Raw genomic sequence first — 15676 nt, 5'->3', positions numbered from 1 at the left:
CTCCTTTATAGATTACTACCTTCTTTGCTCTTGTTTCTTTTAATATTCTCTCTTTGTCTTTTGCTCTTGGAATTTTAATAATGATGTGTCTCGGTGTGGTCCTCTTTGGATTCCTTTTGTTTGGAGTTCTATGCGCTTCCTGGACTTGTAAGTCTAATTCTTTCCCCAGGTGGGGGAAGTTTTCTGTCACTATTTCTTTCAGTATGTTTTCGATATCTTGCTCTCTCTCATCTTCTGGGACCCCAATAATTCTGATGTTGGTTCGCTTGAAGTTGTCCCAGAGGTTTCTTACATTATCTTCAATTTTCTGGATTCTCTTGCCTTCTAGCTTCTGTGGAGGAGTGTCTTCTGGCTCTTTATGTTCCAAATCTTTGACTTGATTCTTGTGATCTTCCCTTCTGTTTTTAGGACTCTGTAAAATATTTTTTATTTCAGACAATGTATTCTTTATGTCTTGTTGATCCCTTATTAATTCTAGTTGATCTCTTTTCATATCCTCATAGGCCTTATCCATCTTTTCTAGGAAATTCTTGAAAAACCTTATAAGCGTAGATTTGAACTCTATATCCAGACGCTTTTTGTCCTCCATTTCTTTCGTTTGTGATCTATTTTGTTGTCGCATTTCGCAGGTACAGATGGGACGGGGTTTCAGGGTGGAGCCTGCAGCTTTGGCTTCCATCAGCCCCGCCCTATGCGGGTCCGTCAGAGCTTGCTGCCGGCGCCTCTGAGAGAAAGGTGCCCTCGATTTTCGCCTGCTGCCAAACAGTCTATGCTCTCCCCCAATGAGCACGGTATTGGGGTTCAGTTCAGTTGGAAGTGGAGTTGGAGGTGGCGTTCAGAGCAGTCTGGAGTCCCAGTCTCCTTCCCGTCAGGGCAATCCCGCGGCACAGCCGACCGTCCCTTCTCTGTGCGCAGTGTGCGCACCGCTGGGACCTCCTTTCGCCACTTCCCCGGGGTTCCGCCTTACAGCCCGGCTCCCTATGGCTGAGCCTGAGTCCCTGGGGTCTGGCTTAAAACTGGGGATCAGAGCAGTCGGGGGCCCAGCACAGTCGGAGCTTTTCTCTCCTTTCCGCTCGGGAACGCCCGCCAGGCACTCGGCCTCCCTCCTCTCTGGCTCCGTCCTCTCCGCGCGCCGCGTCTCCGTACCTTGGGCTTTTCCAGCTCCTCCGCGCCTCCTTCTGGTTTTCTCCTTGCTTCTCACTGTAGAATTTCCAGTCAGTCAACCTTCCTGTAGTTCTGGGCAATGTCCGTTTTATATTTTAGTTGTATTTTACTGAAATTGTTGTGTGCGGCTGCGGCTAGGTGTTCACCTGGGCGCAGCCATCTTGGATCTCCACCTGAAGTTCTAGTCTAGCTCTTTTTTGCATGTTAGGTGAATCTATATTTCAAATTACGTAATTTTCCCATTGAGTTGACACCTTTATCATTAGAAATGTCCTCCTTCTTGCCCAGCCAACATAGCTCAGTGGTTGAGCGTTGACATATGACCGGGTTGTTGGTTCAATCCCCAGTAGAGGGCGTGTAGGAGGTAGCTGATCAGTGATTCTCTTTCATCATTGATGTTTCTCTCTCTTCCTTTCTGAAATCAATAAAAACACATTAAAAAATGAGAAATGCCCTTTTTTATCTCTAGTAATACTTCTCTTAAAGTCTGCTTCATCAGTCTACCTATGATTAGCATTTGCATAGTAAATCTTTTTCTGTCCTTTTACTTCAAACCTCTGTGTATCCTTCTAAGTGTAAACAGCATATAGTCAGGACGTGTTATTTTAATCCAGTTTGACAGTTTTTGCCTTTAAATTGAGTGTTTGGTCTATTACATTTAAAGCATTTAGGGAGACACCACACTTAAAACTCCTTCCATTTGAATATTTCATGGCAGCCAAAGTCAGGAAAAGCATTCCCATCTCAGAGAATGTCTGTTCGCATTTCTCCTTTGCCTTTGGCTCGAGAACCTACTCCCAGAGCCTGGGACTTGTGCAGTGCGTGACACCACGTCTCCTGGCCGGCTCAGGAGCCCTGCTGCACAGACATTGCTAATGCCGCTTGCTTTCTCTTCCACCGTGTGAAAGTGACTACCTGGAATTCCCCCCCCCCCCCCCAAGAAATGCTGCATTATTGGCAAAGCAGAGGATTAAATTAATTGCCCCCATATCTATAATAATGAAAGCATAATGTGCTAATTAGACCGAACATCCTTCCAGACCTGAGGCTGAGAGGGCTGAGGTGGCCGGCTGCTGTGGCAGGCTGGGGCAGAGTCAGCCACTGCAGGAGCTGAGCCCCTTGCATGAATTTCACACACACACACACACACACACACACACACACACACACACACATTTGTTTCTCCATTGTTTTGGATATTTTATGATTAACAGAACGACTCTGTGTTCTCAATCAGAAATCAATGGACTGAGCACCTGCCAGGAAGTTGGCGGTGTGGAGCGCGCTGCCCCAGCAACTTTCCCCCGAGACGGTGTCTCCGGTGGGCTTAAGCCAGTTGAGGCACTTGTTCATCTGGATGCCCTGGATGGGAAGTCAAACAGTCTGGATGACTCAACTGAAGAAGTCCAGTCGATGGATGTGAGGTAAGACGATTTCTGTTGTATAATATTTGAGCCTCATCTCTCCTCCAAACACCTCCCCAGTCCCATAGTTGATTTCTTCATTTTGTACACACCCAGATCACCGCAGGTAGGTTTGTTTGCCATTCAGGAAAGCTCTCAGTGGTACATTAATGTCTTGGGTCAGACTCCTTAGCAGCAGAGCCTGGGGCAAGAAGGTCTAGGGCCTGGGACTTATCAGAGAGAGTGTCAGGAGAAAGTGGACAGAGCAGGGAACAGGATGGAGCAGGGCAAGTCACTAGGCATGGGAGCCCTGGAGGATGAATTTCCATCAGAGCATGGTCCGAATGAAATACGGAGCCAGCCTGCATGCCCTCGGTCCATCAGTCATTGGCTGTGGGCTACTTGGGGTCTGGGGGACGCTGGTACAGTGCTGTGGGCAGGAGGCTCCCATCAGCTGCAGGCAGTTTTCCTGAAAATGGGTGGCAGCTCTGAATCCTTAGCTGCCAGCTCTCTCTGCAGCTGAGGGATGAGTGCACCTGCAAGTAAAGGGGCACCCACAGGGTCCGCTGTGTCTAGTGATTATTTTTTAAAATATATTTTATTGATTTTTTTTTTAAAGAGAGGAAGGGAGAGGTATAGAGAGTTAGAAACACTGATGGGAGAGAAACATCAATCATCTGCCTCCTGCATGCCCCCTGGGAATATGCCCGCAACCAAGGTACATGCCCCTGACCGGAATCGAACCTGGGACCGTTGAGTCTGCTGGCCAACGCTCTATCCACTGAGCCAAAGCTGTTAGGGCTAGTGCCTCGTGTTTAAGTGAACCTGTCATTGGAAACTTGATAGTTTGCTTTCAGATTCTAAGAACTTAAGTATGTTTGTGGATGACACAACCTGGCAAATTAACCCCAGACAGAGAGGAGACCTCCGTTTGCATGGGGCTGGGCAGAGGCACATAGAATGGAGAGCCCAGGCAGTCAGCCTTCCCTCTGCCTGGAGTGCTCAGGATTCTCCGAGTCAGGAGGGATCCGCAGTGAAGTGTAAAAGCTCTACTGGAGCTTGCCCTGCCCCTTGGCTGTGAATTCCCTGCTTGGTCTGGGGAAGAGGGGAGGGCGTGAGGTTGAGGTGTTTCCCAGGGCACACCACTAGAACTACCCCAGCTCGGGCACCCAGGCCTGAGCCAGACATGTGAAAGCCCAGGGTCCGGCAGCCCTGCCACCAGAAGAGCAAGCCCTGTGCAGACTGCTAGCAGGGCCTCCTCAGGTCTTGCCGCCATCTCCCCATCTCCCATCACCACTGGCCATCAGCAGCCACCGTCATGGCAGACTGCCCCTAGGGGGGAAAGCTGAGGCATCTTAAAGGTTAACAACATTCTCACTCCACCCAACCCCCTACCCTTCTTAAACAAACAAACAAACAAACAAAAAACCTCTCCCTACCTAACTGGTTTGGCTCAGTGGCTAGAGTATCTGGGGAATCCCGGGTTCAATTCCCGTCAAGGGCATGTACCCTGGTTGCCTGATTGCAGGCACATCCCCAGTAGGGGGCGTGCAAGAGGCAGCTGGTCGATATTTCTCTCTCATTGATGTTCCTGACTCTCTATCCTTCTCCCTTCCTCTCTGTAAAAAATCAATAAAATATATTTTTAAAAAATAAATAAATAAACCTCTCCCGAGGTTATTTTTCCATTGATATTTAGAGAGACTGGAAGAGAGAGGGAAAGACAGAGAGAAATATCAAATATCGATGTGAGAGAAACACATCAGTGGGTTGCCTCCCACACAAGCCTCCTCTGACCAGGGTGGAGGAGGAGCCTACAGCCGAGGTAAGTGCCTTTGATCAGAATCGAACCCATGACCCTTCAGACCGCAGGCCAGCACTCTGTCCACTGAGCCAATCCAGCTAGGCCAGCGGTCAGCAAACTCATTAGTCAACAGAGCCAATTATCAACAATACAACGATTGACATTTCTTTTGAGAGCCAAATTATTTAAACTTAAACTTCTTCTAACGCCAATTCTTTAAAATAGACTCGCCCAGGTCATGGTATTTTGTGGAAGAGCCACACTCAAGGGGCCAAAGAGCCGCATGTGGCTCGCGATCCGCAGTTTGCCTACCACGGCCTAGCACATGAGCCCCCTTAGTCTTTATGTCACTGGGTGGGGGAAGAGGGCAAGACATGGCACCGGCCAGGGTTCAAGAAAGGGCAGGAGCTTTGTGTGCGTACGAGTTCTCCTAGTGGCCACCTCTGCTTTTGGAGACAGAGTTCTGGAGGCTGTGCCCAAGGTTGTGGCATTCTCTGCTCCATGAGCTCTCACTAGCTGTTAACCCAGGAGGTGGAGCAGGCAGGCATTCTGCTAATGAGGCAGCTGCCCCGAGGGAGAAGGGTCTTCTGAGCTTCTACAGTGCAACGGGTTTTCCTAGATTCTTCTCTAAGATATGATTGGGGGGGGGGGGGGAGAACAGACTCACCTGGAGTCTCTCTTATCAGCCTGGCTGATAAGAGAGACTCCAGGTGATAGGCCCTCAAACTGCAGCTGCCTTCCATGTCTAGGGAGAGGAGAAGGGGAATCCCCCGCTGGGCAGGAGCTGGGGAAGTCAGGGGGCCGAGTGGAAGCCTCACTGTAGAGAAGGAGTGGGGGAGGGAGAGGTGGGTGGTGGGGTCCTGTTGAGGTGGCCCTAACCTTCACTGAGCACTCACAGCTGGGGGCTCACAGGACCGCTCCCCTGCAGGGGTGTGTCCTGCTGGCTCTCAGGGGGCCTAGCAGGAGAAAAGACTGTCCCACTTTACAGGGGAGGGAGCTAAGGGGGAACAAGAGCAGTTCGCCCAGGGCTGGAGAGAGGCAGCATCCAGAAACCCAAGGCCAACCCGAGACCCTTCCTCAGCTCACTTTGAACTTCCAGCATTTGTATTCTGTAGGGGTTTCCCATCTCCAGGGCTTGGGAAGCACTTGGCTTCCCTGCAGCAGAGGGCTGGTGCCTGCGCTTCCTGTATCCTTCCTTCCTGTACTCAGCATGAGCTAAACCTTCACAGCCTGCTCGGTCCCCTTCCCTTGTTTTCTCCCACGGGGCCTTTTGTCTGGCAGTGACTCAGATTTGAACTAACATTTTTTTCCCCCTCACAATGTGTTACATACAAGCTCTGGCTGTAAATCCACCTTCTCTAGAAAAGAAGAGTAGTATAACAAAATATTAGAATTAATAGTTCTGTCTGTCTATCTGTCTGTCTCTCTCCCTCTCCTTCTCCTTCTCTCCTCCTTTCTCTGCCCATCCTCTCCCACCCCTCCGCCCTTAGTCCTGTTTCAAAAGAAGAGCTTATCTCCATCCCAGAGTTTTCACCAGTGAGTGAAATGATTCCTGGGATGTCTCTGGACCCAAATGGAACTGGTAATGCCCGAGCTCTTCAAGATCTCTTAGATTTCACCGGCCCCCCCATGTTCCCCAAGAGATCCAGTGAGAATCTCAGCCTGGATGACTGTAACAAAAACCTGATCGAAGGATTTAACAGTCCCAGCCAAGAAAGTACTCTGAACACCTTCTGTTGACAAACACAGCATCTCTTTATTGAAAGGTACAGTCTTTTGATGGTAGTCTACATCTGTAACTCTCCAGCTGGGGTTGTGAAGGTAGGCTAAGCAGCGCTCAGCCTCCTGGATGGTCAGCTTTATTTTATTTATTTTTAAATACTTTGATTGGTTTCAGAGATGAAGGGAAAGGGAGAGAGAGAGAGAAGCATCAGTGACGAGAGAGAATCATTGACCGGCTGCCTCCTGCACGCCTCACACTGTGGATTGAGCCTGAAACGTGGGCATGTGCCCTGACCGGGAATTGAACCGTGGCCTCCTGGTTCATAGGTTGACACTCATCCACTGAGCCATGCTAGCTGGGCTGGGGTGGTTCGTTTTATTTAAAAAAAGCAAACATGAATATGAATATGCGGTCTATACTGCAGCACACAAAATAATTGAAGTGGATTTCAAGTAAATCCTTCAGATGGGAGCCTTCAGCGCCACACCTGCCATGGCCAGCCCTGCTCTTTGGGGTGTGCAGAGGGTGTGTGTGTTGAAAAGCACTGCCTACAAGTTTGACCTGACCCCCGTCTCGGATAGGACCTTATTTAGAAGTAAAGAGGGAATGTTCTAATAGTGTGCAAGGTGGTGTTCATAAAGTGAACTGCCCCCCAAGTTTGATTCAGCAACATCACATGTTCTAGCAGAATCATTCATGTACATTAGTGTTGGGCCAAATGATTGCCTGTCCTGTTGACACGTTCTGGAGTCTTCCAAAGGAAACATTTGTTCCTGGAGCATACCTGAGGGAGTGTGGGTTGGAGGAGGGAGACTGAAGTTTGTGCCCTGAAGCTTTTGTTCCCCACTTTTGGCCTTTTTTTCTTGCCAAAGTTCTTCTAGAAGCTCTTATTGTTTGAGTAAGTTATAGCTATGGGTTGCAAACCCTCTGCATTTGTGTGCATTTAGTTATACGCACCTCACATTGCATTTACTGCAGTTTGAGGTTCATTTGTTGTTCAGTGATGAACATTTATTTATAGATTAATTCTAAGTTTGGAAATTAGAATTTATCATCAGGGTTTTCTTTTTTTAATAACTTAATAATAATGCCAAATTCCTCCCACTGTCCACTTCTTCTGGATATTTTTATAGTCTTAGCATTCTCTCGGTCACTTTTTCCCTGCTGCTCCTCTCCTATAACAGAACTTTGGTGCCTGATATAACTTAGTCCAATCTTTCTCTTTCTCCAATGAGGAAACAGGTTGGGGAGGCCACACAAACGAGGCCACAGTGTTTCTTTTTCTTTTTTTAAAATATTTTTTGTTGATTTTTTTACAGAGGAAGGGAGAGGGATAGAGTTAGACATCGATGAGAGAGAAAGATTGACCAACTGCCTCCTGCACACCTCCCACTGGGGATGTGCCCACAACCAAGGTACATGCCCTTGACCAGAATCAAACCTGGGACCTTTCAGTCCGCAGGCCGACACTCTATCCACTGAGCCACACCGGCTAGGACAGCACGGTGTTTCTTATACTCATTTCTGTCTGACCTCAGCTATTGGCTGTACACAGCACATTTTAGAGTTCCCTTCTCTTGGCTCCTGGGAAAGCAGTTGTGGTCTCTTCACACGTGGGAGGGAATGTGCGACAGATACTTTTTAAAATAAAGAATACCCCTGGTTTGGAAGAGCAGCTGCCTTTTTGGACATTTCAAAAGCAAAAACCATACCTAAGCATTCTATTTCCCTGACTTATGGCTTAATATTTAGTAGAAGTTTCCTTTTGCTGTTAGCATACCTCGAACCCGTCAGTTCACTGACCTCACTATCCAGTACATACCAGAAAATCCATAAAACTTAGGCTCCTCCAGTCTGTTTCCTGCATCTCTAAGTAGTCATTTCCTGCATAACTAAGAGAAGTGGAAACTCCCTGTCCCCAAAGAAGAAAAATTCCTGGGCTAAATAATTGCATTCCTATTGCTTGTATACATTTTTCACATAATCCAGCTCTCAAGTTCTTTCCAACCAGAGGTGGCACCTGCAGGGTTGGGTTGGGTGGGGGTGGGGGGCATCTGGAAATGTGTTGGTTTTTTTGTTGTCACAATGGCTGGCAGCAGCTCTGGCGTCTGGAAAGCAAAGCTTGGGACTTTAAACATCCTGTAGGTTTTCAGATAATCTACACAAAGAAAGCCCCGCCCTCCTAAAAGAACAGTCGTACACAAAATGCCACAGCATTGCTGTCCTGTGAGTCAGGGAAAAACTCACAGTGTGGGAGCATTTAGGGAGAGGGCAGAGTAACGTGACCAGACGTCCCGCTTTGGGCGGGACAGTCCCGATTTTTAAAAATTTGTCCCGGGGCTGAGGGACGCAGGACAAATGGTTAAAAATCTGGACTGTCCCGCCCAAAGCGGTATGTCTGGTCACCTTAGGGCATAGAAGCTGCGCATTCTAAATACTCAGTCTCTTCATCCGTCTCACCGAGATCTGTTTGTGAATTGACACAGGTGGCGTTCAGAGAAGCCGTGAAGCTGCTGGCAGTGGGATCCGTGCTGCCAGGCCTTGGAAGGAGCTTCTATCGTCCCTGACCGCTGGATTCCAAATCATTACATCACAATGTAATTGTATTCCTAGTTAGTATACCAAACGCTGGCCACTTTTGGTGGAAACCTTGCGAAGTTGGCCTTGTTGGGCTTTAGCGACATTTCATGTTACGGTTCTATTTATGAGCTTCGGCTGCCAATAAAGCGCTTACTCTTCTACTTACTCTATATCACACTGATCACCTGAAACCAATGAGTCACTCCAGCTGTAACCATTCTTATTCCCAAAGTTGGAGCGCATACACATTTAGATGATTCCTGTAAATATTCTAGATAGTTACCCAGACTCTACTTACACATATGCCGCAAGTGGGCTGCAGAGCTCCCATCTGTGTTTAGAAAAAGAAATTCCAGAGGGTTTCCCCCTCTCTCTGAGGTTTCTCTGTTGGGAGTTACTATCAAGAAGCCGTTTTATTATTAAGCTTAGCCACCTGCCAGATGCGCTGCGCCAGATTACTCCTTGAGGAGCTAATGGAATAACTTGTTGAGTCAGGCATCCATGATACAGCGGAATGATTGCCGTTTTCCGATGCATATTCCTATAGACATGAGCAGCTGAATCTAGCAAGGACCTTTTCATATTGCACCTTAAAATCTCCGAGCTGTAGACACTCCAAACCATCAAGTGGCTTTTGAACTGAGTGAATCCTGTGTCTCATGCACTGGGGTTGGTTTTCACGTTGTTGCTATTAAGGCGTTTTTTTTTTTTTTTTTATTTGCTCTTGTGTTTGCTCAACTCTAATAAAACCAGGCACAAGTGAAAACGATAATGCTCCGAAACGAAGGGGCCCCGGATGGGACTCCGTGTGCCACTATAATAGACTTTAACTAACAGAACATCTGAACGGAGGACAGATGACGCTAGAATGGATACTTGTCGCGTTTTATGCCCTATAATTTGTTTTCTTAATTTCATTTCTTGTGAAATATAACTTTCAGATTAAAATGACCTTTTCTTCTTTGAAACTTTTTTTTTGACATACAATAAGAGCTTAGAAAGATCCATACTTCTGACTGAGGTTTGCAACCAGAAAATCCAAGGCTGCGTCAATAGTAATCTTGTTTATGCGCTTTCAAAACCAGCTGCAGTTGAAGACTTTATCAGTTATGGAAACTGTGTATGTTTGTGTATGTGTAAAAACTAAAATAAAATATATGCCTCCACTAACACAGTGCCATTGATCTTGATGATTATTGGGGAAAATCCATTTCATGACAAGCACAGAAAATGATAGCATAGTCAGACTTTCAAAAATGCCACGCCCTCTTTCTTACAGCTTTATTTTGCCAAAGGTCTGTTTTATTGTGATCTGTTGTACCTCACGGTGTCATTGTAACTGTGGTGATGCCTCATTTGCATGATGTGTACGTTATCTTTAATGTGAAATACGTTTTCACTGAAGAGTTTGATAGCATGCTAGTATTTTGTTTATTTCTGTAGGCTCAATGAAGAAATCTGCTGAAAGCAAACCAATTTTTTTAAGTCCATGTGGAAAACACACACAGAAATCTGTGTGGCTGTCCTTCCCCTGTCAAACTCATTAAAATTCCTCTCTTGTCAGTTCCAAGTGAAGCCAACTGTGGAAATAAGCTTAAGTGATGAGCTGCCTTAGGACATGATGAACTTCTAAGTACAGTAAAGTTGCTGTTCTTTCAGACCACTGATGGGAGGGATTTCTAGCTAGTCAAGATGCAGTTAACCTTAGTGTAACCTCTGAAAATATTCCACATAGCAACCCGGTGTTTAAACACAATTATAACAGAATGGTGAGTGATCCTTATTTTCCAGTAAGCTGAAACCCAGACCAGCTTTTTGCATCTAATTCATGGCTTGCCTACAGCCCAGGAGAGAGTACCAGCCAGGACTGGGAGCCAGGGAGGCAGCACAGGAATGGAGATGTTGGAATCCACATGGTGACTTCTGGGCTACAGTCTCCAAAGCTGGGGCTCAGTCAAATGCAGCCTTCCTAGCTCCGCTGACAAAGGCTTTGGCAAGGGCACAGGAGTGGACATCCTAACTCTTTCCATATGCTGGCCTTTGACAGTGGTGTTACAAATAGCTTTTGTCGCCCTAACCATTTTGGCTCAGTGGATAGAGTGTCGGCCTGGGCCTGCGGACTCAAGGGTCCCAGGTTCGATTCCGGTCAAGGGCATGTACCTTGGTTGCGGGCACATCCCCAGTAGAGGGTGTGCAGGAGGCAGCTGATCAATGATTCTTTCTCATCATTGATGTTTCTAACTCTATTCCTTTCCCTTCCTCTCTGTAAAAAAATCAATAAAATATATTAAAAAATATATTTTATGTAAAAAGAAAAAAAGAATTAGCTTTAAAAAAACAACAAAACAAATAGCTTTTGTCGTCATGAGCTCTGGCCAGAGAGTACAGTGGAGGCCAGTCACTCCTAAAAGCATATCTATTTTGTGAAGTTTCTAAATTTTTCTCAGTATGTACAGGTTTCCTATTAGCAAAGGTTTCTTTAAATTAAATTTAGAAAGCAAATATAGAACTAATTTGTTTCTAGAGGTTGCCCATTACATTGGGGCACAGCACAGGGTGACTGACCTCTATCCACATTCTTCAGCCTCGTTCAGGAAGCACAATTACATAAAATGGAGCAAGAACTCTTAGAAACATTAGGAAAGAGAAGCTTTTATAGGTAGTCTCTTGTGGGAGAATTCAAGAGAAACAACTAAAAAACTCAGAATAATTTCGCAGGGGAGCCAACTACTAAGTAGAGACATTAATAGTTTCCTTACACATTAACAATAAACCAGAAGTAGATCCCAACAAAAGCCATGTCACTCCTAGAATTAAAAAGCTGTGTCTAGCCGAAACCGGTTTGGCTCAGTGGTGGAGCGTCGGTCTGCGGACTGAAGGGTTCTGGGTTCGATTCCGGTCAGGGGCATGTACATTGGTTGTGGGCACATCCCCGGCGGGGGGTTTGCAGGAGGCAGCTGGTCGATGTTTCTCTCTCATCGACGTTTCTAGCTCTCTATCTCTCTCCCTTCCTCTCTGTAAAAAATCAATAAAATATATTTAAAAAAAAAAAGCTGTGTCTAAAACATGACTCTAGTGCATTAGCATAGATGGAAATGGAAAGACAAGCCATGTTCCCAAATAGGGAAACCTATGCTTGTGAAGAAGACTAGTAGGTGGCCCTCACATTTGTGTGGTATTTGTAAACTAAATGAATTCCAACCAATGGGATTTCTTGTTTGCAACTTGAAAGTATAATTTTACACTTCATGTAAGAAAATAAACACATACTTTTTGCCATCTTGCAGCCTGACTCTGAAGTCAGTGAGGAAATGATACAGACAGAAGGAGGATCCAAGGTGTGAGCACAAATTATGGTTCAAAGTTTAAGGTAGGGAAAAAATTATTTTTAAAAAATATATTTTATTGATTTTTTTTTACAGAGAGGAAGAGAGAGGGATAGAGAGTTATAAACATTGATGAGAGAGAGTCATCGATCAGCTACCTCTTGCACAACCCCTACTGGGGATGTGCCCGCAACCAAGGTACATGCCCCCGACCAGAATCGAACCCGGGACCTTTCAGTCCACAGGCCAACACTCTATCCATTGAGCCAAACTGGTTTCGGCTAAGTTAGGGAAAAATTTAGGTGCAAGGCATGATGTGCCATGATTTCAGGAGGTGAGAAGCAGTGGTCTTTACTCCCTGTGGTTTACACTTCTCCAGGAGTAGATTTTACCAGTAGACTTTAACAGTTGGGCATATCCTGAGTTCCTGCTTTATGTGAGATAGTCCTAAGACTTCTCCAGGCTCTGAGGTAAGTAGAAGAGGGTTATGTCCCTAAGGACACATAGCTGGAGCTTGGCAGAGCTGGCGGTGACCCCAGGGCCCCAACTTTGGTTTTCCCCGGGAAGCTGACAAGCTCTTCTGCCCCTGAGAGCAGAAAAGTTTTTGCTAAAACAGGTGCAGATAGCCAACAAGAGCCTGAACCCCCATGGGGAATCCTAGTGTGTTTTTAAAAATATATATTTTATTGATTTTTTTACAGAGAGGAGGGGAGAGGGATAGAGAGGAACATCGATGAGAGAGAAACATCAATTCAGCTGCCTCCTGCACACTCCCCACTGGGAATGCGCCTGCAACCAAGGTACATGCTCTTGACCAGAATCGAACCTGGGACCTTTCAGTCCACAAGCCGACGCTCTATCCACTGAGACAAACCGGTTAGGACAGGGGAATCCTAGTTTTAAGTGTGATTTTATTTTTAAAAAAAGATTGAGCTATCACTCATATACCATAAAATCCCCCCTTTTAAAGTATACATCTCAATCTTCGATTTTTCACAAAGTTGTGCAACTATCACCACTATAATTCTAGAACATTTTCATCTAAGTGTGCTTTTACAAGCATTCCCTTTTTAAAAATATATTTTTATTGATTTAAGAGAAGGGAGAGGGAGAGAGAGATAGAAATCTTTTTTTATTCATCAGTGATGAGAGATGAATCATTGATTGGCTGCCTCCTGCACACCCCACACTGGGGATGGAGCCCACAACCCAGGCCTGTGCCCTGACCCGGAATCAAACCTCCTGGTTCATAGGTCGGCGCTCAACCTCTGAGCCATGCTGGCCAGGCTGCAAGCTTTTCTCTTTTCTGTGTTTTATTTACATAGTTTATTCATATATCAGTGACACATAGTCAACTGCACACATTTAAAGTGTACAATTTGAAACGTTAAAAAATATTTGTTGTTGAAAATATTACATATGTTCCCCTTTCCCCCCATTGGCCCCCTCCAGCCCACCCAGCCCCCAGCCCAGGCCCTCACCACCCCAGTGTCTGCATCCACATCCATGGGTGATGCCTACATGCAAGCAATGTCTTTGGTTGATTATCTCCCACCCACCCTCCCTTCTCTGCCTTCCCTCTGAGATTCCACACTCTGTTCCATGCTTCCATGTCTCTGGGTCCACTCCATTCATCAGTTAATTTTGTCAATTAGATTCTATGTATGAGCAAAATCATGCAATACTGGTCTTTCTCTGACGGACTTATTTCACTTGTGGCTGCAAGATTTTCTTTTTTTTAAAATATATTTTTTATTAAATTATTATTTTTGTACATATACCAATGACCCCCCCTCCCGTACATACCCTCCCTCCCCAGATTTTCTTATCCATTGGTCTACTCAGAGCAGAGAGCTTGGCTTTATCATCAGTTCAAGTTCCCATTGTACCTGGAAGCAAGAGCATGGAATTTAATAATAGTATTCCCTGAACCAGTCACATATCCTCCTCTCTTCCAGTAGGTGACATTGGGGGAGGGGAGGACTGGTTTGTGTTGCTTCACAATCTCTGTGTAGAAATATTGGATTAAATGCCAAACACTTGCTCATTTATCACATTCCCAGCATGGGACTTCTAGGTTGACGTGAGACATAGAGTGGGCGAAACTGATTTAAAACCCTGAACCTTTGGAGATGTGCCTTTAACACGTTTCCATTAGATCAGGTGGGCAAGGGCTGGCTCTGCTTGCCCAGATGGCCCGTGTTAACCATGAGGGAGAGAGTGTTTCAGTGCTGCCTAGTTCCTTTCTTTCTCCTGAGGTCTGTAGATCAGGGTCCTAGACAGTGGGCACTGCATGAACTGCGGGAAGAAATTACTCCTTCCACAGTCCACAACCAGAGGGGCATCTTGCAAAAGGCACAGGGAGCTAATGGGTTTCAGATAATGAGCTTGGAAAATTCAGTCCCCACCTTTCCCTCTAGCTCTGCAGTAAACAAGCGAGAAGCTTCTATGAGGTGGTTAGGAAATACCAACGGTTAATCCTCCCATTGGCATGGAGGGACGGTTGGCATTAGGAGAAGTGGCTAAAGCAGCCAGCCTTCTGTACTTCCAAGAAAGTATGAAGGCAGGCTTTCCCTACCTCGCCTCTTCTCAGGAAATGTAAAATGCAAATAACAGAGTCCCAAGGAACTGAGCTTTTACCTAAAGTCGCTTCTTTCAGATTAGGGGCAACATCTCTCTGGTTGGCTGTCCTTTTCTTTTCATCGTTTTCCTGGTGGTTGTTTGAAACAACCAGAAATTTGTCAATAAAAAAGTAGTAGCTGGGAAGGGGCTAGATCATCCACACTAGACATGCTAAGTGTCTAGTTGGATTGGATGCAGTCCCATGGTGTGGCTCAAAGGCTGTTTTAGAACAAAAGCTGAATCCTACTGGGACCACCAAGAGGAAAGAATACATTCCATTTCCTCAGTGGGCCTGGCCTTCTGCAGTGTTCTCAAGGGCCACCCCTGTGCAGGGCTGGCCCCGATAGCTGGTGTGAGATGTTTACCAGCAGTAAGAAATGATCCAGAATGTGGAAATAAGGCTGAAAGAGGACTTCGCACTCTTTCAAAACCCTGCTCTTGATCATGGCTTCCATGAGACAGCCCAAGGGGCTGCTGAGTCTTGAGGGATGTGATTTTCTATGACTGACCAGGCAGATGACTTTGTCCCGTAGAAAAGCTAGCTTCAAAGGTTATGACTGCTTGTACCTGACTTTGCAATCTTTTTTTTTAATATACATATTTTAATGATTTCTTTTTACAGAGAGGAAGGGAGAGGGATAGAGAGTTAGAAACATCGATGAGAGAGAAACATCCATCAGCTGCCCCCTGCACACATCCTCCTGGGGATGTGCCCGCAACCAAGGTACATGCCCCTGACCGGAATCGAACCTGGGACCTTTCAGTCCATAGGCCAATGCTCTATCCACTGAGCCAAACCGGTCAGGGATGACTTTGCAATCTTATTCCAGCATTTCCCCCCACTAAATATATGTGTGTGTTGCTGTGTGTATAAAATCTGTGTGTGTGTTGCTGTGTGTAGATCTACATCCACATGTACGTAATAGCTCCCATATCCTCCCTTGATCCAGCTTTGTCATCCTGCTCCTTAAGGAGTTAAACACCTTTTTGACACATATATTTAGATCACTGTATATTTACACTCCAATTATGCTCTGAACCTTTGGGAAGTTAT

General features: G+C 45.9%; 1 protein-coding gene across 3 annotated transcripts in view; it reads left to right on the top strand.

Moving 5' to 3' along the window:
- MAP7D2 (MAP7 domain containing 2) overlaps nucleotides 1-9844 on the top strand; it is a 91675-nt gene extending 81831 nt beyond the window's left edge. For all 3 annotated transcript variants that reach the window (XM_036439610.2, XM_045582320.1, XM_045582321.1), the window contains 3 exons: nucleotides 2402-2588; nucleotides 5862-6137; nucleotides 8581-9844. In XM_036439610.2, coding sequence (XP_036295503.1) covers nucleotides 2402-2588; nucleotides 5862-6111 — 437 coding nt within the window. In that variant the 3' untranslated portion in view covers nucleotides 6112-6137; nucleotides 8581-9844. The remainder of the gene's footprint in view (nucleotides 1-2401; nucleotides 2589-5861; nucleotides 6138-8580) is intronic.
- Nucleotides 9845-15676: the final 5832 nt, after the last annotated feature.

Source organism: Pipistrellus kuhlii, unplaced genomic scaffold (assembly GCF_014108245.1).
Source record: "Pipistrellus kuhlii isolate mPipKuh1 unplaced genomic scaffold, mPipKuh1.p scaffold_m20_p_16, whole genome shotgun sequence".
In the NCBI taxonomy this organism is placed as follows: Eukaryota; Metazoa; Chordata; class Mammalia; order Chiroptera; family Vespertilionidae; genus Pipistrellus; species Pipistrellus kuhlii.
This window is presented reverse-complemented; position numbering and strand designations above follow the sequence as displayed.